We start from the raw sequence: 24,028 nt of genomic DNA on the forward strand, positions 1-24,028 counted from the left end.
GCTATTCAGAAGCCTTGCTGCCTCCAGTGGTGCCTTTGTGACCACATTTTCTCTAAACTTAAAACTCTCAAATGTTGCAACTTTGCTTCATAAGGGAAGTGAATCATTCTCCCTTGTTATCATCATTCTGATCCACCATTCCTGAACTTTTCCCAACTCCTTTTTGAGAAGAGGCAGCCAGAACCGTACACAGCATTCCAGATTCATGGGCCTGCACTAATAAGGAGAATGAGACACGTTCCTTTGGCTCAAGGGCTCTCTCACCATTGGAGTCCAGGGGAAGGAGGTTGACAGCGTTGAGCACCTCAACACGTAGCTTTTGTTCCGAGTGGCGGTAAAGGGCCTTGATGGTCACAGCCCCGTATTTTTCAGGGCTAGCCTCTGTCTAAGAAATAAGAACAACCAGAGAAGTCAGGATGAATTTCAAATGCCCCAGTTTGCTTGCCAGCAATTAATGGTCCTAGTCTCCCTATACCATAGTAATAAACAGTGATAAACATCACTTCCAGTTCCATCCGGATGGGGAACCCGTGGCCCCTACAGATGTTTTTGGAGTGTGACCCATCAGCCCCAGACAGCATGGCCAATAATCAGGTAGGATGGGATATGTGATCTAATAAGAACTGTTGGGCCACAAAATAAGATCTAATAAGAACTGTTGGCCTGCTAGATCAAGCTATTGCCCCATCTAGGCCAGGGGCCAATCGGGGTCGATGAGAAGCCCGCAAGTTGGACCTCAGCACAACAACTCCCTCCCCTCCTCCTCTTTCGAGGCACTATTATTCAGAGGTGTATTGCCTCCAACAGTATGAGCAGAACATAACCTAATTCTCTGTTAATTTGTCTATAAGAACACAGGTTTCACATCCCTGCTGTAAATCAACAGTGGTGATCTTAGCCACAAATAACGTAAGAAAATAAGATGTAACAATATAATTCAGCACAAGGAAGAATGAACAAGGAGATGCAGTCTTCTTTGTAAACAGGAGCCAGAGACCACTGAAGTCACACACCTGCTGCTGGATTCGGGCGCTGAAGTATTTCTGGATAAGTTTTCTGCTGGTGGAAGAGCAGAGGTCCAGTTCTTCTTCCAGAGCCTAGGAGACAAGTGGGTTTGAGCAGAAATTGTACTAGTATTAAGCAATTGTTTAAAAACAAAACAACCCCCCCCCCAAAAAATTGACAGATTATGCAAGACAAATTAAATTTGAAACAGGTAATCCAAGCAGCAAGTAAGAGTGGAGGCCCACTTGTTCTAAAGACCCCATAATTGGTGATCAGCAAGACCACCATTATTAGGTGATGTTTTGTGCATGCCTAGGCTGGATCTATATAGGTTTTTTTAAAAGTGCTATAGAAAAACACATTATAAAAGCTCTTGATGGAAAATCCCATTGCTCCACAGCGCCATCTGGTGTTACACAAACATAATGATATAATTGATGAGTGTAGCTGAGTCCCTAGATTGATTGGCCTGTTCATGGTGGAGGGATCCCTCGCCCCACTCCCAATGCTCCAGAGAGCCCAATTGGGTTTGTAGCATCTTACTGTAAATGTTGCATTGTGGAGGGTGTCCTCTGGCAGACCACAGCCCTCTCCATGAAAACACCGCTCCAAGTTCTATGGAATGAAAGGGGTGAGGGTGGGGAGAAGAAGAAAAAGGAAAAAGAGTGAACGCTCCATTGTTAAAGCCCAGCAAAGAAAGCCAGATGCTCCATCCTACATTCTATTCCACATGTCTAAGTACCTTGAGGGCACACTGCAATTTCTTGAAGTACGCCAAGTTGCCAAGTTGCTGTTTTGCAGCCTCTTTCAGCATGTCCAGAGTGTGATTCCACAGCAGCTCCAAGAGGCTGTTTGGAGGGGAGAGAAAGCAGAGATAGAAACTAGGTTGCCACTGGATACCAGTCAACGAGATGAATGAGAAAGAAAGCCAGGGGGCATCTTACTAACTCCCTTATTCCCAGAGGTTTCATTTATCAACTTTCAACTAGATTCTGTGGGGGAATGAGGTGAACTATGGGTGAAGGGGGGGATTTAAAAAAAAAAATGCACAACAGTAGAATCATCATAGGCTGTCCTAGACCCAGAAATAAATTGGCAAAATAAAGTTTTAACATAGCATTGGAGAGTCCCACTTGCATTCAAAGGAGCTCCAATATTTCATTTTATTTACGTAAGAATATTTATGCACCTCTTTTCAACCATGATGGTTTCCAAAAGCAGTTCAGAAGAACAAGACATTTGGGAGGTCTCTAAAGACCCTGTGTCTGATTGATCCCTTCTCAAACATCTTGCTGATTAGCTAGGGACTCAACACTAGGGCCCAAGGAAGTCGAAATAAAGAAAGAATGGAATGTTTCTGAGCATGTGCAGAGTGGTCAGCCCCCCCAATAGCTGTAACTAGTAAATCTGCATTTGGAGAGCTTCAAAACCCAGCAGGGAAACACTGGGATTGTGTGTTCTTAATGTAGAAACTAAGCAGTGGATCTCCTTGTCTACGGACCCTGGCGTGCTGCTGTGGTTCACCCATGTATTCTTCACACTGATACCATGGCAAATCTTCTGAACTTCTGGCACCCTGGGCCTTTTACCTGTTGGATGCCCCTCACTCATCTCCCAGTAGAATTAAGCTCTCCTGTCTTCCTTCAGCCTTTGTTATTCCCAAGGAGTTGCAGAATTTCTGGGAGGGAGAAGATTCTTCTTCTGGAGAACATAGGGCCACAGACTACTATAATTGCTACTACAAAATGATGATGGGGGGGGGGGGAGATCCTAACAATGTCAGGCTTCTGGCTCACCTGTTGAAGTTCTCTTGGACCAGGTTCCCACTTAGATACTGGAGCTCACATTCCAAAAATAGCATTAAAGGGGTGATACACTAGAGCGGCAGGGAGAAAAAGATTAGAGAAAATAGAGAGACAGAGAAGAGCACTGTGGAGTCTATATCAAACATTTCAGAGGCCTCCATACAAGGTATGTAAAAATGCCTTCCTCTGGTGGTGCTCAAAACGGCCAGCATAACATTTCAAAGGCTTTTTACCTTATGTGCTATATTTTTGTTATATGCAAAAATAATGACTTGGGATAGTCCTGGAAGATGTTAAAAAAAGAAAAGATCAACATCTCTTAGCTCTGTGGAGGAGTTCTCAAAGCTAATTCTATATTGTTATTAGTAGTAGTAACATAATAGTAGTGACAATAAAGTGACAATAGTAACAGCTGTGGAACAAGGTGGTTGTGCCATGATTGCTTGCTTTTTTTGACATGAACTTACATACTCTCATTCATCTCAGTAAGTTCAGAAGTGACTCAAGCCGCCCCATTGCCACCTTCCTTTGTGGCTCCTGAACACCTCCCTGCACCTCCTCTACAGAGATCTAACATATTGCTCCAAAGCCAAACCATTTGCTGGAAAGTCAAACAGCCCTAAGCTCCAGAAGGCATAGATATTACAGTTCAAGGCCGAGAGTTAAAACCAGGGGTATTACTAGTACATTACTAGTTTCGGTTGTGGCTTCTTTTGAATGTAGGACTAGCTAAGGCAGCATGAGAGACACAGATAGGGCAAAAGAGCCAAGAGGCACATTTAGCGCAACAGCATGTAGCCTAGAAAAAATGGTTTGTTCCGGCATTCCAAGACTCACATCTTCTGGGTCCCTGGAAGCGCTGCAGGTGTACAGCTCCTGGATGTGTCTGGCAATTCCAGCATGCAGCTGTCGAAATAAAAACGCATGTGCTTACTACTACTTGAGGGAAGATGCTTTGTAACTGCTCAAAGCAGTTCACATACATTATCTCAGTGTTTCCCAACCTTGTGCCTCCAGCTGTTTTTGAACTACAACTCCCATCATCCCTGACTAGCAAGACCAGTGGCAAGGGATGATGGGAATTGTAGTCCAGAAACAGCTGGAGGCACAAGGTTGGGAAACACTGCATTATCTTAGTAATCACTGCATTAGTCAGGTATGGAAGGCTGCCATTACATTCCGATATAACATATTTTTTCTACAGTGGAGGAAGAGATGAGGAAGAGCAGCAAGCGGAGAATGGGGACCAAGAACAGCAGCAGCAGCCACTGAGCACCCTTCTTCAACCTCAATCTTGGAACCACCTCTGCCAACGGTGTGTCTATTTGCTAGTTTCTACAACATTTCTGCTGCTTTAGACAAGGAACTACGGGGGGCACTGAAGGGCAAAACTCAATGGAAAAGCATTTGCTTTGCATGAATAAAAAGTCCAGGTGGGAAATGCTGGATAGCTGCTGCTAGTTAATGTAAACAATCTTGAACAAGATAGGCAATTTCGTCTGAGTCTTGTATAAAGGCAGCTTCCTATGAAGGTTCCCCCCCCCCCCTCGTCTTCTGCTCTGGCTTCTGAAATTTCACGCAGAGCAGTGTGTGAAATTTTCGTAAGATTTTTTTAAAAAAATGTTAATGTTTTCATACAAATCTTGGGTTTCATGAGATGCTGAATTGTATGGCCCCTACAAAATCCTGCATGCTCAGTATGGCTCTTGTACAGAAATGCAGAATGCACACAGCTTTATCTTAGGGAGCCATAACCACGGGCTGCAAAACACGGACTGTCTCGTGTTGGCCCCATTCTGCCATTTCCAACCATGCCCCTCCCAGACCTTTCCCTGCCAGACTGAGCTTATCAAGAGCAAAGCCAAGGCTGCAGGGTTACTTTGCTTGCCAGGGTCTGCACCACGCCACGGATCTCGTTGTTGAGGCAAGTGACGGTAGCCTGAAGCTGGTGGTGCAAGGTGTGCTGGATCTGCTCTGGCGCAATGACCGCTCCCGTCTTCTGCTCCAGGCGCACCCAGTCCAGCTGAGACGGCAGCTTCAGGATCATCATGCGGAGCTGCTCGATGTTGTTCACCACAACGCAGAGCTGGCGGGGGGAGAAATAAAGCAAGAAACTGATGCATTCCAACTGCCTGTGATGCAGAATGGCAGAATTCTGTAGCCTCAAGAGTTGGCAGGTGTTATGTACTGAATAGGATCCAAAATGCAGCAGTCTGATTGGTCCTAGAACAATAAGATTCAGAATGCAGCAGTCTGATTGGTCCTAGAACAATAGGATCCAAAATGCAGCAGTCTGATTGGTCCGCAGGAGCCACCCAATCCAACTCCAGGTGGAAGTGAATCTGCAACCTGATTGGCCTACAGGAGAATCCCATAATTAGCCAATCACGTGGGGCCCATTGTGTAAATAATGTATATAAAGCAGACATTTCGGGGGAAGTGACATTCCTCACTACTATGAGCTGAATAAAGAGCATCAAGTCCACACTTGACTCCGAGTATATTTCAGCAGGATTTCTCCACCTCCCAAAAGCCTACTTGAACGCCCTTTGTCAGAAACTGGCTCCATCGCTCACCCTGTTTGCTGCTTCTCCCTCTTTGTGTTTCTTTGATGACAATTCTTCTGCCCTTGTCTTGATCAGTCGGCAGTACATCAGAGCAATTTTACATATGTCCTAAGAAGTCAAAAAAGGAAGAAGCTTGAGGATACTGTGCTCTATGGAGGTAAAGACTCCCAATGCATCAGTTCACTGCTTGGATTTCACTGCTTCCTACAAGGATGTGGGAAGGCGTAGGCAGAGGCGATTCCTTCATCAGACAATAAGAGCATCGTAAGAATGAAATACATCTGGTCTGGGGGGTAATTCGGGTCATTAGGGATCAAAGGGGTGGCAAGCGGGCAAGAAATATACAGTGGTACCTTGGGTTACAGACGCTTTAGGTTACAGACGCTTCAGGTTACAGACTCTGTTAACCCAGAAATAGTACCTTGGGTTAAGAACTTTGCTTCAGGATGAGAACAGAAATCATGCTCTGACGGCGCGGCGGCAGTGGGAGGCCCCATTAGCTAAAGTGGTAGCTCAGGTTAAGAACAGTTTCAGGTTAAGAACGGACCTCCAGAACAAATTAAGTTCTTAACCCAAGGTACCACTGTATTTAAGAAATAGGAATAATTAACAAACAAATATTCCGATCCTCTATCCCAAATTAAGGTGGGTTCTTTTTTTCCGTTGGAATAATGTATTACTTCTTTTCTGAAGTACTACTACTTCTCAGAGTATAATGAAAGAGCAAGTGTAAAAACTGTGCGACCAGGTACAAGCGCAAAGCACTGGACTTTTTGTTGTTTCAGCTGTTCTTGACCTGCTTGATTGTTTTTGGGTCTCATCTGTTTATGCCTCTTTGGGGACTATAGGTTCTCAGCTGGCATCCTTGTTTCCAGCATCTTAAAAGTTTCAAATGCCAGATTAATGTACAAAGTTGTTTACAGTGGGGTGGATCTTCCCCAACATTCGTAGGATTTGTTTCTGTGCATCACACTGGATCTCAGTGTTACTAAATTGGAACATCTGGCTCTATACTGCACCTCCAGGGCTAATGTGAAGATCCATCAGCTCTTGCACTTCCTGAATGTTATGACACAGTTCTCCAGTCAAAAAGCTGTATCAAAATATATTTAGAAGTATGTACAGTATATTGAAAAACAATGCATTTTAAAATTTTGATTTTATTTTTTTAAAAAATACATGGGTATTTAAATGCTACTTTTGTAAGGATTGTAAGGGACACGGGTGGCGCTGTGGGTTAAACCACAGAGACTAGGAGTTGCTGATCAGAAGGTCGGCGGTTCGAATCCCTGCAATGGGGTGAGCTCCCATTGATCGGTCCCTGCTCCTGCCAACCTAGCAGTTCGAAAGCACGCCAGTGCAAGAAGATAAATAGGTACTGCTCCGGCGGGAAGGTAAACGGTGTTTCCGTGCGCTGCTCTGGTTCGCCAGAAGCAACTTAGTCATGCTGGCCACATGACCCAGAAGCTGTACGCTGGCTCCCTCGGCCAATAAAGCGAGATGAGCACCGCAACCCCAGAGTCAGCCACGACTGGACCTAATGGTCAGGGGTCCCTTTACCTTTACCTTTGTAAGGATTTCTTCACAAATTCACAGATTAATGTGGAAACAAGAGTGAAAAGACTTATAAATGGATCACAGATGAAAGTGAAACATAGCCCATCCCTACTGTATACGCACCTCAACAAATTTCACCATGATCATGAAGGCCTCTTCAGGATCCGGCCAGTCCAGTTGCTGCCAGGTTTTTACCATCTGAGCATAGCAAGTTGATAAGTCCACTGTGGATGTGCTGTGCTTATTCAGCTCTCCTAGTGGTGTCAGCTGAAGAGAAACAAAAGAAGGGAAACGGGCATAAATAATCAAGTGCAGATTTGTTGAGTGCTTCAGTTAATTTGGAGCCTGAATCTCTAGAACAAAAGGAGATTTTCACACCTGGCTGGCTGTTCCTCTGATCACTTAATTTAGAATGCTCCACTTACTTCAGTGATGTTGGTCCAGTGGAAGTAGCTATTAGGACTTACTTAAATGCACTGTTTTTTTCCTGTGGGGGGGACAGTGCAGGGGTATGCATATCCCTAAACATTTTGTGAATCTAGGTTTGGCCTCATTGAGAGGTAGTATTTCAATATGAGTAGGAAAAGGAGAGTACCTCTCTCATTTTCTTAATGAAAAAAAGCACTGCTTAAATGTGTCTTCATCCTAATAGTGATGATAATGATTTTGCACACATTGTTCCTTTTGGGATTTAATCCCACTTTGCATCTCACCAGAATAGTCACCTATTGGCAAAAGTCACCTGTTAATGCAGGAGCCTCTTTATGTGAATGCCATAAGGCTGAAAGCAATAAGAACTGACCCTTCCCTGGATGGGGATCCATTCATTACCTGGTCTACCTGGATAGCTCTCTGAGTCCTTTCTAAGGCTATGGTGTATGCCTTCTGGAGCCACTTGGGGATGGCTTCCTTGAACCACTGGTGGTAGTTTGTCAGTTCAAGAGGACCTTCCCTGGGAAGAAAAGATACAAAACCAGAACCTACTTAACCCGGCAGATTCAATAATTGAGACTAAGTCATCAAACTTGTGCTAAATTTCTGCCTGAATTTGCTCCACGGATTAGTCATCCCGGTCAGGGGCAACAATAGCAAGTCTGTCCCAACAGGCCCTTCCTTGTGCATTGTTGCATACCACTCCCAGTCTCCAAGCTGCGCAGGATTCCAGGGGTTCCAGGGTTCATGTTTCCTTTTGAAACCATACTGGACCCTGCATAGCTTTGCAAATGTACTGGCAGCTTTACTGCTGCAATACCATCATGTTAATGAAGCACAGCAGAGACTGGTGTCTTTATGATCTATGGTTTATTTGCACATATATACAACCTGAGCCTATGATGGAGGGGTTTGCAGCATTAATGCCCCACAAGGATCTTGTTTCTCCCAATAGCTACAAGCCTTGGATTCAAACAGAAATCAAACACTGCTCTCAGGGTGCTGATCTAACTCCCTCTCCAGCTTTTTGCTTTACGTCTAGGTTACATCACTGCCACTTTCAACTCTAAACACAGGCTTTGTCCTTCTAACTATCTCGGAGATGAGGGAGGGGACCCACACATTTGCTATTTTGCTATCTCACATAGAGCCCCCTTTCCTTTGTTTCCTTTAATGGCCCATCACCCAGGCAATCACTTCAACACACAGTAAGATAAGGTAAAGGTAAAGGGACCCCTGACCATTAGGTCCAGTTGTGACCGACTCTGGGGTTGCGGCACTCATCTTGCTTTATTGGCCAGGGAGCCGGCGTACAGCTTCCGGGTCATGGGGCCAGCATGACTAAGCTGCTTCTGGTGAACCAGAGCAGCACACGGAAACACCATTTACCTTCCCGCCGGAATGGTACCTATTTATTTACTTGCACTTTGACGTGCTTTCGAACTGCTAGGTTGGCAGGAGCTGGGACAGAGCAACGGGAGCTCACCCTGTTGTGCAGATTCGAACCGGCAACCTTCTGATCGGCAAGTCATAGGCTCTGTGGTTTAACCAACAGTGCAACCCGCAGCCCACACAGTAAGATAGCCTGGCTTATTTTTTTAAAAACACTTGCTGGATTCAGGGGTTGGGACGACCTCACATGCAGCCTGCTCCCGCCCCAAACTCATAACACTATAAGCACACAAGAATGCACACACACACACACACAGAGAAATGGCCACACTCTAGTGAAATGGATAAGGAGCCTCCATGTGGTGGCCATAAGAACAGACCCAAGGCTGAAAGCAAAAGCTTTGACCTTCAAAGAGGTCAGCACCTGTTGCACACAAGGTCCTTCATGCGATATAGTTCCTGCAGGCTGAGATAGAGCTGGAAAAGACTCTCTGCTGTGAGCTGGGACATGCCACTGTCAATCTTTCTCAGCTGCTCCTTGACATAATGGGAAACCTAGAATGGCAACAGTGGGCCAATGAGAACCGGTGAGCATGCAGCAGGCTCTGCAATCCAGAGGGCAAACAGCCATTCCTATTGACTCAGGGAAGACTCATTTGATAAGCTGTGCTTTGGGTAGCCTTTGAAAACTATTATTTTAAAAATTCAGCTGGCCTACAACAAAACTGGTCAGATACTGGAAAATCCCAGCCCTAAGGAGCACGGTCAGGACCAGGCTTCCTCAAACTCGGCCCTCCAGATGTTTTTTGGCCTACAACTCCCATGGTCCCTAGCTAGCAGGACCAGCGGTCAGGGATGATGGGAATTGTAGTTTCAAAACATCTGGAGGGCCGAGGTTGAGGAAGCTTGGTCAGGACTGTCACAATATGCATCCTGCTCAGATGCAAGCCCTGCATGGTTTGCTATTATTGTAGCTGTTGCTCCTCCACCTCCCATCAGCTGCCTGGGAATTAAGGCCGTCACTGCTAGGTAAGTGAGAGTGGCAAGGACGGAGTCATACTGGGGCCTGTGTTTCTCTCCCCACATTTTCCAACCTCTACAATGCAGAAAATTGGGTCCATAATGGCTAGGGTTCTCAGTCTACAAAGAGGATGTATGTATGCCTTCTTTTTTAATTGATGCCATTGTCCCAAACATGCAAAAAGGCTCTTTCATAGGCTAACCAGGGCACTCCACCCAACGCCCTAAACCTTCTATAGGCACATGAAGTGAAAGGATAACCACAGAGCATTTCCACCTAGAGAAGAACCTGAAGGATTGCACACATTTGTGGCACATTAATCCTGAATGGATCTGCCACGTGACCTGTCTCAGGGCTTATTTGCAAAAAAAGGGGTTTACATTAAAAAAAAACACCATGGGAAAAAACACACCCCACCCCATTTTGAATCAGTGTGTAATGACTGGTGGTGTAAATATGTTCCCAGAGCATCTACAACATCAAAACACTCAAGAGAAGCTATGCCCAGAAACTCACACCAAAAACAAGCAAGGTCTCTTAGCACCTGAGCTGTACTGCATGTACTCACAGGGCTGGTTGGCACACACACTGATTCAAAGCCAAGATGAAATGGACCTGTGAACCAGTCCTGAGATGAAACATGAACATAGCTGGTTCAGGGCAAGTGAAGCTTCATCGTGAATAAGACTCAGGTGAATCTCACCACCCACTGGAACTAGCAGACAAAGCCCAGAGTTCTTGCTTATGACAAAAAATAAAAATAAAAATTGAGGCAGCCACTGCTTCATCCTTTCCCCAGTCTCTTCCACCACTGCTGTGGCACATAAAAGAACTGGACTCCTCTTTGCAACTGACCCACAAAGCAGCTACTCACCTGCGCCTGCATTTCGAGATACGCAATTGAGAAGAGGTCCACTCTGACAGTGCTACACAGGAGGAGGAGGAGGAGGAGGAGGAGGAGGAGGAGGAGGAGGAGGAGGAGGAAACAGGTGGTCAGAAATGTGCCAAGACACTGTATTACTGAATCCTTTCAGGCCCGGTAATAAGGAACCTGCAGCTAGAGGCCCAGAGCCAGATCCAGCCCCTCTCAGTACCAATCAAGCTGGGCCCCCAGAACTGTCAACCAAAAGGCAAGCAGGTTACACAGAGTAATTCATGCTGAGAGTTGCCAACAGTTGCTGGAAACTGGGAAAGGGTTCTTGTGCTCGGGGTTCCTGCTTGTGTGTTTCCTACAGGCATCTGCTTGGCTGCTGTGAAAACAGGATGCTGGACTTTATGGGGCATGGGCCTGATCCAGCAGGTTCTTCTTAAGTTCCTGTGTCCATTTTGAGGAAGGATAAGGACAGGCCCTGTCCTCAAAAGTATCCAAAAACAGTAGCTAAAAATGTCAGAAATCTCTGAGGAATTGCAGATGTGAGAGATTTAAACAACATCAAAAGATTAAATTTCTAGGCCGGGGAGTTGTACAAAATAAGTCAATTTGAATGCCTAACCAGATTTTAATTTGACGGTAAAACTTTTCTCTCTGACTTCATGATAACTAGTCAGGCGATACATGCATACATAAGTGTGTGTGTGTGTGTGTGTGTGTATTTAAGTAAAGTAATATTTAAAATAAACAATAGTTAATTCTCCTGGGAAGAATGGGCAACTATAACATTAGGGTAAGATTCTGCTATGCTTGGTCTCAACCGCTTGGACTGAATAAAGATTTTGGGACATATTTCTTGAGCGGAGAGACCGAACAGGGAACAGAAAAAATGTCTTCCAGAAACTTACTTGGTGAAATATTTGTTATAGGTTTTGTGGCTCCGCTGGAGATCTGCATTCACCTCCAGAAGAAGAGTGACCAGGGCCTTCCCGCACTCCTCCATAGTCTGCAAAAGGAATGGAGAAGGGAACAGGCAGTGCTTTTTTTGAGGCGGTAAGTGCCAGTATGCCATATCGCCAACATCTCCCCACCCCCCCATTTCACCTCTGCCACTTGCCAGCTAATAATTAAGGAAGGCGCTGGTGGCCTTATCTGAAATTGCCTGCATTACATTTAACTACAAATGAGAGCTCATTTGGGTCTATCCATATGGACAAGAAATGCAATGTGTGAAGCACTGCCTACTTTCATCCATCCCAGAATCTATGAAATGCAGAATTCAACAACCCAGCAACATGCTCTCAGTGTAAGCTCTGTAAAACACACACACACACACACACACACACACACACACACACACTCTTACCTTTACCATTGGCTTCAGGTGTTGCTTCTTCATCTGAAACCACTCTGCTGTTCCAGTCTGAGAAAACAGGACAAGGAATGAAGAGTACTACAGTCACGTTCCACCACATGCTTCCAAGCCCATTAAAAGTCCACATTCAGATGTGAAGTCAGGGATTAGTCACATCTGAACAATGTATTATCTGGGGCCATGGTTGGAAGCTACACTGTGCCAGATACTCAAAGATCACACAAGACAGGGAGAAGGTTTTTGGGGTCATAGACTGATCTTTTGAGCCTTCTAGGAAATGCTACTTGCTCAACAGACTTTCTGAAGAAAAGCTGAAGCATGGATTTCTCTAGGGTGGCAGTCACAGACAACCCAAAGCCCAGCACTGGTGGTCAGTTTTGGAAAACAGGATTAGACTAACCATTTTCCAGCTCCAGCTCCACACTGAAGGAAGGAATATAGAAGCCCTCAATATCTCAATGCGAGCTTGGGGGAAAAGGCCCAGTGGCCATGTACCTTGAGTGCCTCTGTCACCATTTCCTGAAGGTCAGGGGTTTCTGTACAAAGTTCTCTGAAGGCTTTCATTTTACACATCTGCACCAAGAGTCTGTGTGGCAATGAAAAAAAGCATTGATGAAGTTTAATGCTATTTGAATAAAGGTTTGGGGTTTATTTTCCTACAGCCTAGGACCCTTGTACCTACGGGACCGCCTCTCCTGGTATGTCCCACAGAGGACCTTACAGTCTTAAATAAAAACATATTGGAGATCCCGGGCCACAGGGAGGTTAGGCTGCCTCAACCAGAGCCAGGGCTTTTTCCGCTGCGGCTCCGATCTGGTGGAACGCTCTGTCACAAAACACTAGGGCCCTGCGGGACTTGACATCTGCCTGCAAGACGGAGTTGTTCCGCCAGGCCTTTGGCCAAGGCACAGTCTGACCCCCTCTCTTCTTCTGTATCCTCATAGAACTCTAACCCAATGGTTGCCATTAATTTGATTCTGAATTGATTTTAGAATGCATTTTAATTCATTGACTGTGTGGTTTTATGTACTGTGCTATTTTTACTTCTTGTTAGCCGCTCTGAACCCGGCTTTGGCTGGGGAGGGCAGGATACAAATAAAAATGTATTATTATTATCACACATGAGTTGCCATCTCTCTTCTAGCAGGGCTCTTAATGGCTGTCCATACATCAACCCTAGCACCCTTAAAGACCACCTTCAGTTAGGAGTTTGACGAATGGGGTTACAGTGGTGCTGATCCCTTCTGGAAGGGCCATTCCAGAAGATGACTCTGGGTAATCTGTTACACTCCATCCTTTTCGTCCTTGAGTGTTCTGTCTTATCCCTCAATATTTTTAGCATCTATACAGATGCAAAAGGAGAAATCCTCTGTAGGCTTGGACTGTGTCATCAGTATGCAGATATGACACACTGCTCTGCCTCTTTTCTCCTAAGCCAAGGTGTGGGGAGGGCTGATTGTGGTCCTTTTCATAGGGAAGCTTTGTGACAGCTCACCTGAGCAGTGATTGTAACTTCTTTGTAGAATTAGGAGCAGAAAGCGGAAAGACAATCTGGTACTTCCGGATTAGAGAAATCCCATAAGACAGCAAGGACTGAAAGGAGTCGGCCAGTTCTACATTCTGAGGAAAGAAACAAATATTTATTTGTGTGTGTGTGTGTGTGTGTGTATCAGACCTAGTGAGAAATACCTTTTGAGAGAAGTGAGTCGCCCAAGAAAGATCAAAGGCTGTGTTGAGAAAAGAAAGCACTCAGGATTGATTAATTTAAATAATGTTATTATTTACACCACACCCATCAACTCTGTGTGGCTTCCAGAAAAAATATAAAAACATATTAAAATGTCAGACATTTAAAACTCCTCAAAGCAGCTCACAAAACCTCAAAGCAGTTTACACCTCAAAGCCGGTTTCACCCCCAACCCTTCCTCCTCCTCTGTCGGTAACGAGAGCCATACAGATCTTCCAAAATGACCCAAAAGGAGAACGAAAAGACATGAGAAAGTAGAAAAACCTGGTAAAGGGCAACCACAGCACTGAGAGGTGCCAAGTAGTGGTCATTTTTGCATGCTTAAGTATTCATGTGCATAAGTGTTGCTGCATCAGTCCACATGGGGGACTCAGCAGGAACTCCTTTTAGGTTAAACATGGTTCAAAGGCTGTCTCCTGCTGGACAGGCATAGTCTACTCTACTAGCACTTGCAATTTCAGGTTTCTTTCTTACCTGCTCCTGTCTTAATCGACCTTCCACCCACTGGTACTCTATGCTGGTGATCTGGTGAAGCAGGCAGCTGCTGTCAAACTCCAAGTTCTGGTAAAGCTTGCTGTAAGCCAGCCAGTGCCTGTGTCAAGGAGGGAGAAGTCACACAATAAGCACTGAAATCTCTTCATCTCTTTGCAGAAAACGGGGAATTGGTTTTCTTAATGTCTCTCGGGGTGGAATTTAGATTTTTGTAGAATTATCATAGAGTTGGAAGGGATCCTGAGGATCATCTAATCCAACCCCCTGCAGTGCAGGAATCCTGTCCATAGCTGTCCCTGAGTGGACTTGAACCATCAACCTTCTGGTTGACAGCCACAAGCACTGACCCATTGTGCCACCTCCAGGTTGAAGAAGCTGAAACTGGTTATTGGAGATTGCTAAGTGATGAGAGAGGAGAGAGTTCTTCTGTCAATAGTAAATAGCTCTGGAAAGGTCTATTCAAAGAAGGGTGGGGTCACAATGTGTGCATAGTATATGGAAATGAATCAAACTCATGAATGGGATTCTAGGACTGACAGAGGAATCAGCAGAAGGCATCTGTGACTAAAGGCACCATCAGATGACTTCCATCTCAATTTGTTTACAAAGAGATTAGAGGACATTGGCTACTTAATGAACATTTGTTCTGGTTTGTTTGTGAGGAGGTTAGATGAGGTTGCATCAAAGCCAGTGTTATCCCACACCCTCCAGTGCATTTCCCTATCACTTGGTCCACATCAGAAAAAAAATCCAATCTTTTGGGGGAAGCAGACTTGTTAAGCAAGACCTCCCAACCAACTATGACCTGAATTTGATTGAATCCCACCCGAAAATAGCAACAATCCTAACTCCTAATGACATTTGATTGCTGAAGTAACTTCCACATGGCAATAGCTGCTGCCTCAGGTGGAAGAGTGCAGGAGATACTCACGCCATAACCTGGTGGAAGTCTGAAATATCTTTTTGTGTAGCATGCAGATACAAGATTGTACTGGCATGTTTGCTCAACTCTCCATTCCAGGAAGTGCTGCCCACCTGCAAGGGAAAGGAAGGAGACTGTAGCAGTCCTGTTGACATCATGACTGCTTTGAGAAGCTCTAACAACCAGTTGCTCTGTGAGACTCTTGCTTTGTGCTTCTTTCTGCTGAAGCTCAATTTCCATTTAGCGCCACTTACCTAAATTAGATTATTGAACTAGATGGAAGGAAACAGGGAGTAACCAAGTCAAGTCCATCATTTACCTGGTGCTGAAGAAGCTCGTAAGAAACCATCTGCTGAAGAAGGTGCCGGTGGACTGTGTAGCTCGGTTGTGTCTTGCTGGCTGAGGTGGCTCTCTAGAAAGGAAACAATGTCAGGCATCCAGCTTTTAGAAAGTGCTAGAAGAGGGTGTTCTCTGCATACATACCATAGACTGGAATCAACTAACTGGGCCCCACCAGTGGAAGCCCACACAAAGACTTCTGCTAGCGAAATGAGGGCTTCCCTCCTCTCCTCCATCCCACATGCCTTCTGCCTCCCTCAATTGACTGGAAGGGGTTCAGAATAACCCCTGAAACAGCACATGGTGGGGGAAGATTGTTCCTCCAGGCAAGCGTTATGTTTAAAGCACACGGCTTCCCCAAAATAATCCTAGGAACTGTAGTTTTCCCCTCACAGAGGGCAGTAAAAAATACATTACTAAATTCAATAAATAAGCATTTGCTGCCCTTTCATGACACCAAAAATCAGCTGCCTGAGGCAGGCACCTTACTCTGCCTAACGACAGAGCTGGCTCAGTTGCACACACACTTTCCCACAATACTGGGGATTGCTGATCTCTACAATCATAACACTGACCCATATTAGAACACCTGACAAAGTGTCTCTTAAATCTCATTTACCTTCCTCCGAGATGTATAACCAAGGCAGGGTAGAAATATATGAGACAAAGCCCATACTAGTAAAAGACCAATTCCCAATAGAGCTATAATAAGCCATAGCAGCAAAACAACACAGTTTCAGAACATCTGAATGTCATTTGAAAGGGTAAAGTCTTTACCACCTTTGGGAAGGTAACCAAAGACTGGGTCAGGCAAACCTCCAGCAGGAGGTGACAACACAGGAGAAAAAAGCCCTCTAAATGGTAAGGGGCCACTCCCTTACTCTCTTATGCATAAAAAGGAACTGCAGGTGGCAATGTCCTCGGTTGGGGTAGGTTTCTGTGCGAGGTTCCAGCCTGCACCAGCGGTCGTCTCTCCCGTGCAGGTCCTGTCCAAACAAAGAGAGAAAACAGCGGGCAGATGATGAAAAGAGAGGTTAGGATAGTTCAGGCAGGTGAATTAGAGGCATCTCCACTGAACTGTGTTAGGCTGCCATCCAAACCCTGGTAAACGGCTGCTGCACCAGCCTGAAATTGGCTCAGGGATTGGGCCAAGATTGGGCACAATGCCCTCATGGGAGAGAAATAGGGTCAGCTCAGGATCCAGCAGATCTCAGACTGGCTCAACTATCCTCCATTTCAGGGCTTGCTGCAGGATGTTGTGGCAGGGACCCTGCCAGTGGCACTTCTACCCACGCGTTGGGTGGGTGAAACAGGGAGCTGTCACTCTGTGGGCAGAAGCCAACACATACGGCCCATGCCCCAAACAGAGGGGGTTTGGATTATAGCCTTTGATACATTGTGAAAAATTAAATAAATGTATTTTTTGAAAAACACAACAAAGCAATTCCGATTGCAGAACACGCATTTTCAACATGACCGCAGTGTTTAATTAATTTGTTGCTATGGTTACAGTTTGGTAAATTATAGATTTGAACCTGCTCCCTCCAATCAGTGAGGTTGGAGTGACAACAAAAACCAACTCTGGAATCTGGATCTCTTTTAGTGGCACATACCATGCCAGCTGCCACACAGGTCCCATCTTCCCTGGACCACACTGGATTTAAAAAATAATAATGAACCAAGACGGCTTTCTTTATCTAAAGCAGGGATAATTAAACTTCTTTGATTGACAGCCACACTTATCCTTAACCAACCCTCTGGGAGCCACATGCCAAACAATCTCACATGCGGATTTGCAGGAGACACATAGAGAATCCCACCTCCCTAACTCAAAGTTTTGGTTAACCACTTTATGACATGTGAATTATTTGTGAGGATTATCCATGGCTCAAGGAAGACCAGGATGCCAACAGGTAAAACATTGCCTTGAAAATTCGCTCTTCCCTTCCTTACCTGCAGGCGAAGTACCACATTCCCCAGAAAGTCATCCTGCCCTTTGTCCTTGCGAGCTTCCTTAAAAATCCTGGAGAGGAAAAAGCAAATCAGAGAGGGTGAAATGGCAGGGTGAGACTTCTCTTGTATAGTGGCACCTCTGGATGTGAACGGGAACGCAACCCATTTTGAGCATCTGCGCATGCACGAGCACTGAAACCCGGAAGTAATGCGCTCTGTTACTTCCGGGTTGCTGCGAAGCGCAACCCGAAAATGCTCAACCCAAAGCTACTTCAACCCGAGGTATGACTGTACAGAAGAGCACAGAATATTGTTCCATTTTGTTCTTTAAATGCCCTTTCTTGCTTGTCCAATAGCCTCTCTGGATGACCCTACATTAACATGAAAAGGCCCATGGTTAGTACAAACCTCTTCAGGCCATGGAGGTCTGTCAACTCTCCCAGTTTGTGGCGCACAGTTTCGACATCATCATCCGAGTCCCTACAAGAAACAGATTAATAATAATAATAATAATAATAATAATAATAATAATAATAATAATAATTTATTATTTGTACCCCGCCCATCTGGCTGGGTTTCCCCAGACACTCTGGGCAGCTTCCAACAAAGACCAAAAATACACTAAAATGTCACACATTAAAAACTTCCCTGACCAGGGCTGCCTGATTTAAAGATGTACAAGTGAAACAGAGAGAGAGATGGAAACAAAATGAGAAGAGCAGCAGCCAAAATCACAATTTAGTATTCTGGGCAGATGGACTGACATTAGCAGAGTGGTATATTTCTGTGAGGGTGCAATGTTAGGCCTGACCAACTCCACAGAGATCTTTGAAGTCATACAAATGTCACACAGGGTACAAGTGCTGTGAGGAATAACACCCAACCCTACTTACCACATGTCTAGATGTAACCAGGCGTTCTCTATATCTTTAAACTCCCTGGAAGGTAAAATTGGAACAATTTATTAATGCAATGAATATGCAGTTGAAAATTCACTCCATTTTTATTCCACCTTTCCTCCAAGAAACTGAAAAGTGGCCCATATATAACCAAAAATAAATAATGTTGCAATTAAAGCAAACTATGATTACAGCTAACAATATACCAAAGAATAAGCAGCTGCACAGGCAAAAGAACTTCTATCAGACAGTAATGCAAATGAAGGACTTGGGTGCGTTTCCTTCTGGAGAATGTGGTATTGTCACTCTTCCCAAGGATGCCAGATAATTAAATAGATGGGATGTAAAAGGACCATTTAAGTCCAGTGTTTCCCAAACCTGTGTCTCTAGCTGTTTTGGGACCATAGTTCCTATCAGTTCCTGACCACTGGTCCTGCAAGCTAGGGATGATGGGAGTTGTGGTTCAAAAATAGCTGGAGACCTAAGTTTGGGAAACATCGATTTAGTCAAAGCGAACTTTCAACCAGGGTTCTGCCTTCTGATACAATTAAGCAACACAGTGCAATATGTAACATTATTTATATTTTGATATATGTGCTCTTAGAGAGTTCAATACAGCACTGCTTTCATATTTTTGGTCTTGTTGCTGCTTATGCATTGCTAATTTTACACCAGAAGCTAAAGAGGTACCTCTTTCCCCAGAACTTTGGAAATTGCTGATATTGGGAACCACCCTGATAATTTTAATCACCTGCTTTTATACCCTGCTGATGTTTTGTTTTATTCTTTTGACATTTTATAGCGTTCACTGTTTATTTTACGATTTTTACGTGATGCATTTCTGCCCTGTGAACATACGGCGAAGGGCACACTATGCATAAGGATTTATTTTTATATTAGGCTTGTTAGCCACTTGCTACCTGAAAGTCTCCATGCAAACCTACATAACACATCTGAAAACATGAATATAAATACATTACACCATGAAAGCAAAACAACCCCCATAACAGCTATATGTAAACAAGCATACCTCAATATGACAACCAGCTGATTATAGGCATTATTTTTAGAATTGTCCTGGATTTGCAGACAGCTATATATATTCATCTATCTGAGTCACCCTCAACCCAAACAGCAGCAGATCTTCTCATAGGGCAACAAACCACTTTCTCTGGGTTTGCCACCCTGCTGAATATTAGTCTGGATCTCATGGCAGTGGCCTGAAACCATGCTGCAAAACATCAAATTACTAGAGAATCACTTCTCCAATAAGGATAACCTGCATACTACTCCTTTCGCCAGCTGCCAACCCCCTTGCTACTTTCATGGGCGATGCTTACATACACAGGAAAGGCAGATTTGGAGATCTGGTTCTTGCCTGTGGTTCCTGCAAGGACTGGGAAGAGGAAGCACCCCAAATTGTCAGAAGCAAAACACACTCTCTTAAGGAACCAAGACGTACAGGATAAAGGTTTCATTCCACACAGGATTTAGAGTCTGACTGATTATTTGGGTGCGGTGAGTCTGGTCTTCAGGGAGCAGATTCTTCACCACAGCCTTTGATCGCTTTTTGTTCTCTTGACGGGAGCCACCACTGCTGGAAGAGTCCCGAGTTTTCTCTTCTATCCCTAGGAGGCAGTATGGGTCGCTGAATCCTGCAAGCACAGAAGTAGCTATTGAAACGTACAGGGATCGCTTTATATGTTAAGGCCCCATCACCACCAGCAGGATGGGAGTTGGAAAATGTTCTCAGTGTTTTACAGGGAGAAGCCCATCCTGAGCTGAAGGAGGAACCATATTTTTAGGTTCAAAAGTCTCTTTGAGTTGTACACTCACCACTGACATCTTTACCCAGAATGCCCCTGGCTTGCTTCACAGTTGCTTTAAGACAAAAAATTGGTTTCTGTGGAAGAAATAGAAAGAATACATTTAACTTGTGAGTCATTCAATCCTTCAAAAAACAGCACAGAACAGATCCACAGAGCAGATCCTGGGAGTTTGCGAACAGACCTTGCAAACAGGGACAAGGATTGCTGGAGGAGACTGAAGAGTGAGCTTTTGGAGCCTGAGGGGTGTGTGTGTGTGGCTGATGGCTCTGTGGGAAGACAGGATCTGAGGGGGGGGGGAGTTACAACTGAGAGGAAGCCAGGCTAAGGGAGGAGTTAGCAACCAGCAGCAGTCAAACTTCGCTCATTGCAGATCCTGGGAGCTTGTGACCAGACCTCACAAACAGGGGCATCTGCAAGGGCATTTAGCGGGGGAGTTTAAGGGGAAGGCCCAGAGTTCTGTCTCTTGGTGTGCATAGGACCAGAGACATGGGGGAGCAAGGGAGCTGCTGCAGTGACCTCTAACACCTGTGCCATGTTTGTCATTCTGCCAGAGAACAAGCAAACTCAAGCAGTTAGGAAAAACACTCATGGTGTGTGTGAAGCAGAGCTGATGAGGGGCATGGCTAGGGAGAAGGTGTGGTCTGGAGAGAGTTCTGAGGCCCAGATAAAGAGAAGGTCTGAGTTCCCCTCCCCTTAGACTTTACCTCTAGCTCTTTGACCCTCTGTAGTAGAATATTATGCTCTTCTGGATCCATATTGAAGGCCTGGTTGAGATATTGGAAAAGAAATAATTAGAGACCTACCGGTACTTGTTTTTATAATACTGCATGAAGTGGGGCAAGTTCCATCGCCTCGAGCTCAGTGAAGGGAGACAGCATCGAGCAGGCATGCTGAGTAGTCCCTTATAGCCTTGACACGGATTATTTTAGATTACACATAAAACAGAGCTGAGCAACTGATAGCTCTCCAGACTACAATTCCCATCACCCCTGACAACTGGCGATGCTGGCAAGAGCTGATAGGAACTAGAGTCCCAACAATAACTGGAGGGCCACAGGTTCCCCATGCTTGGCTTAAAAGAAGAACTATTTGTTACAGTTCTTAGGGCTTCAGTTTTCATTGCCCCTTGATGTCTCAGGATAGCTGCTTGCACATTCTCCATGCGTACATCTTTCCTGATCATTGGATCAACAGGCTATTTGGGTCAGCTTTAGAGGCTGTCTTTCTAACAGCATCAATTTGGTGCCCAAACAGATACCCATCTCAGTAGAGACCGAATTGCTTGCTTGAATATCACTTTTATTGCAAAACATAAGGGGGACCATAACCCTCTGTGGGAGTGGGAAGTAGCAAGGAATTGTTAAAGCCACCTTGAAAAGGGGTGGGTATCCACAATGTCAAATTATGAAATTAAAAGGAAGAGAGGAGAAAGGAACCCTGATGGTGGAAGAGGCAATAATACCCAGATATAGAAAAGGGATGCTGAGGAAAGGTTAGTACATCTTTCAAGTGGCACCAACTTTAAATAAATATTAATGCGGGCTGGGACAGGACACAGAATATGGTGCAGACAGAACATCTTTCTGCTGTTTATTTTCTAAGGCAAGTTGTACCAAAATTATCTACTGCAGAACATCCTAAGCCTAGCCACTAGCTTTCTGAAAAAGGCAATTTCAGGTGGCCTCTCAAACATCAGGCCTTCTTAAGAAATGAAGCCTAGCAAGTAAAGTTTTGACTGTTGGCTTCTACCGTCACCATTGCTTGCCTGCAGTTCTTCTCTGTCAAATGGACTCCATATAGCAGAGAATAAACACTTTCCTCAAGATGTCATTTGGGATGTCTTGTGGGTGTGATGGTGGTGGGGATATTAACAAAACTGAGACAGTCATTTCTTGCAGTGCAAGGAAAAGAAATGGGCAAGGCAAGAACACAACTCCAAACAGAGATGGATGCCATACTTTAAATTGGATATTAATGAGACAAGATGGACTTGGCTTTCATCTAACCTTCTGCACATATGTGTACAGCTCATCTGGATCAGCAACATGGGTAAGTTCTGGTTTGCCCAAGCGATGGAGAATGGTGTAGAGGACCTCTTCATATAGCAGGGTGCGCTGCAACGGGACGTTAGAAACAGATCAAAACAAAGCCAAAGTCTTCTGGGCTACTGTCCCTGCATTCTTACTTTATTGTGGATTGGTTAACCAAAGGGAACCTTGAACAGAATAAGGTTGTTGTTCATGAGGGAAGAATCCATTTTAACATATCTCAGGGCTGGATTTCATGATGTAGAACCAGAGAAGTGGAAGCAGCCAGAAGGCCATCTGATTCAAACCAATTATCACATGGCAGTCCCCCCTTCCAACCTGCCATGACCAACTCCCTTCCTTTTAGACCAACACAGCACTTTGGCTTCAGCTCTAGAGGCGTGCCTATTGTGTCTCAAGGCAGAATGATGCCAACAGGACCTTGGAGGAGGGAGATTCCAATGGTGCCCCTAGCACCTATGGAGATCATCACCCAGAAAGGTGCCCCAGTCACAGAAAGAACCTAATAAACCATGACTGGCCCTACTCTCCAATGCTAGATCCTCAAAATCCCCCAGGAGCAGAAACAGCAGCAGATCTGAGTAGAGAACCAGCCCAGAAAGTGCAAAGTGCAGCAAGTGAATCCTGACAAGACAGAAGTACTGTTTTGGGGGGCAGGTGTGGAGGATTCCCTGGTCCTGAATGGGGTAACTGTGCCCCTGAAGGACCAGGTGTGCAGCCTGGGAATCATTTTGGACTCACAGCTGTCCATGGAGGCACAGGTCAAATCTGTGTCCAGGGCAGCTGTTTACCAGCTCCATCTGGTACGTAGGCTGAAACCCTATCTGCCTGCGGACTGTCTCGCCAGAGTGGTGAATGGTCTGGTTATCTCCCGCTTGGACTACTGCAATGCACTCTACGTGGGGCTACCTTTGAAGGTGTCCCGGAAACTACAACTAATCCAGAATGCGGCAGCTAGACTGGTGACTGGGAGCGCCTGCCAATACCATATACACTGGTCTTTAAAGACCTACATTGGCTCCCAGTACGTTTCCGAGCACAATTCAAAGTGTTGGTGCTGACCTTTAAAGCCCTAAACGGCCTCGGTCCAGTATATCTGAAGGAGCGTCTCCACCCCCATCATTCTACCCGGACACTGATGTCCAGCACCGAGGGCCTTCTGGCAGTTCCCTCACTGCGAGAGGCCAAGTTACAAGGAACCAGGCAGAGGGCCTTCTCGGTAGTGGCGCCCTCCCTGTGGAATGCCCTCCCACCAGATGTCAAAGAGAACAACTACCACCAGAGTTTTAGAAGACATCTGAAGGCAGCCCTATTTAGGGAAGCTTTTAATGTTTGATGTATTACAGTATTTTAATTTTTTTTTTTGGAAGCCGCCCAGAGTGGCTGGGGAGGCCCAGCCAGATGGGCGGGGTATAAATAATTATAATTATAATTATAATTATAATTAATTATAATTATTATTATATCTGACAACACAATGCCTCCCTTCTCTTGGTGCTACTAAGGAGAAGGAAGCCAGAAACAATATGTGCTCTGGATCAGCATCCTGCTGCTGCTGCTGCTGCTGCTTCTTTGGGATGGAGAAGTAGAATCAGCTATAAAGCTGCCCAGCTGGTGCACAGCAGTTGCTGTGACTCATCTTCTGTCTGTTGTCTGTGATGGGAGCTGTCCAGCTAGAGAGTCTCTGTAGATGGACAGCTCCCCTGCTGCTTTGGATGACTTGCTTCCTGAGCTCTGGGCTTGCCAGGAAGATGGGAAGATGAGCAAAGCAGAT

At 45.1% G+C, this 24,028-nt stretch overlaps 1 protein-coding gene across 9 annotated transcripts in view; it reads right to left on the reverse strand.

The window, feature by feature from the left end:
• UNC13D (unc-13 homolog D) overlaps positions 1-24,028 on the reverse strand; it is a 73,037-nt gene that overhangs the window by 18,356 nt on the left and 30,653 nt on the right. For all 9 annotated transcript variants that reach the window (XR_014153582.1, XR_014153583.1, XR_014153584.1 and 6 more), the window contains 27 exons: positions 22,213-22,320; positions 20,911-20,970; positions 20,214-20,280; positions 19,840-20,032; positions 18,372-18,416; positions 17,887-17,958; positions 17,479-17,548; positions 16,407-16,511; positions 15,506-15,598; positions 15,196-15,299; positions 14,247-14,364; positions 13,521-13,645; positions 12,521-12,611; positions 12,017-12,073; positions 11,559-11,656; positions 10,654-10,705; positions 9,183-9,313; positions 7,766-7,886; positions 7,058-7,201; positions 5,387-5,485; positions 4,690-4,896; positions 3,648-3,716; positions 2,802-2,881; positions 1,748-1,853; positions 1,549-1,620; positions 1,014-1,097; positions 265-385 (listed from right to left, as the gene is read on the reverse strand). Coding sequence is in view for 6 of the 9 variants with exons in the window: in XM_081850689.1 (XP_081706815.1) it covers positions 265-385; positions 1,014-1,097; positions 1,549-1,620; positions 1,748-1,853; positions 2,802-2,881; positions 3,648-3,716; positions 4,690-4,896; positions 5,387-5,485; positions 7,058-7,201; positions 7,766-7,886; positions 9,183-9,313; positions 10,654-10,705; positions 11,559-11,656; positions 12,017-12,073; positions 12,521-12,611; positions 13,521-13,645; positions 14,247-14,364; positions 15,196-15,299; positions 15,506-15,598; positions 16,407-16,511; positions 17,479-17,548; positions 17,887-17,958; positions 18,372-18,416; positions 19,840-20,032; positions 20,214-20,280; positions 20,911-20,970; positions 22,213-22,320 (2,692 nt within the window). In the remaining 3 variants the exon portion in view is untranslated. The remainder of the gene's footprint in view (positions 1-264; positions 386-1,013; positions 1,098-1,548; positions 1,621-1,747; positions 1,854-2,801; positions 2,882-3,647; positions 3,717-4,689; positions 4,897-5,386; positions 5,486-7,057; positions 7,202-7,765; positions 7,887-9,182; positions 9,314-10,653; positions 10,706-11,558; positions 11,657-12,016; positions 12,074-12,520; positions 12,612-13,520; positions 13,646-14,246; positions 14,365-15,195; positions 15,300-15,505; positions 15,599-16,406; positions 16,512-17,478; positions 17,549-17,886; positions 17,959-18,371; positions 18,417-19,839; positions 20,033-20,213; positions 20,281-20,910; positions 20,971-22,212; positions 22,321-24,028) is intronic.

The sequence above is a fragment of the Podarcis erhardii genome, assembly GCF_964252035.2.
Source record: "Podarcis erhardii genome assembly, chromosome: 2".
Classification (NCBI taxonomy): domain Eukaryota; kingdom Metazoa; phylum Chordata; class Lepidosauria; order Squamata; family Lacertidae; genus Podarcis; species Podarcis erhardii.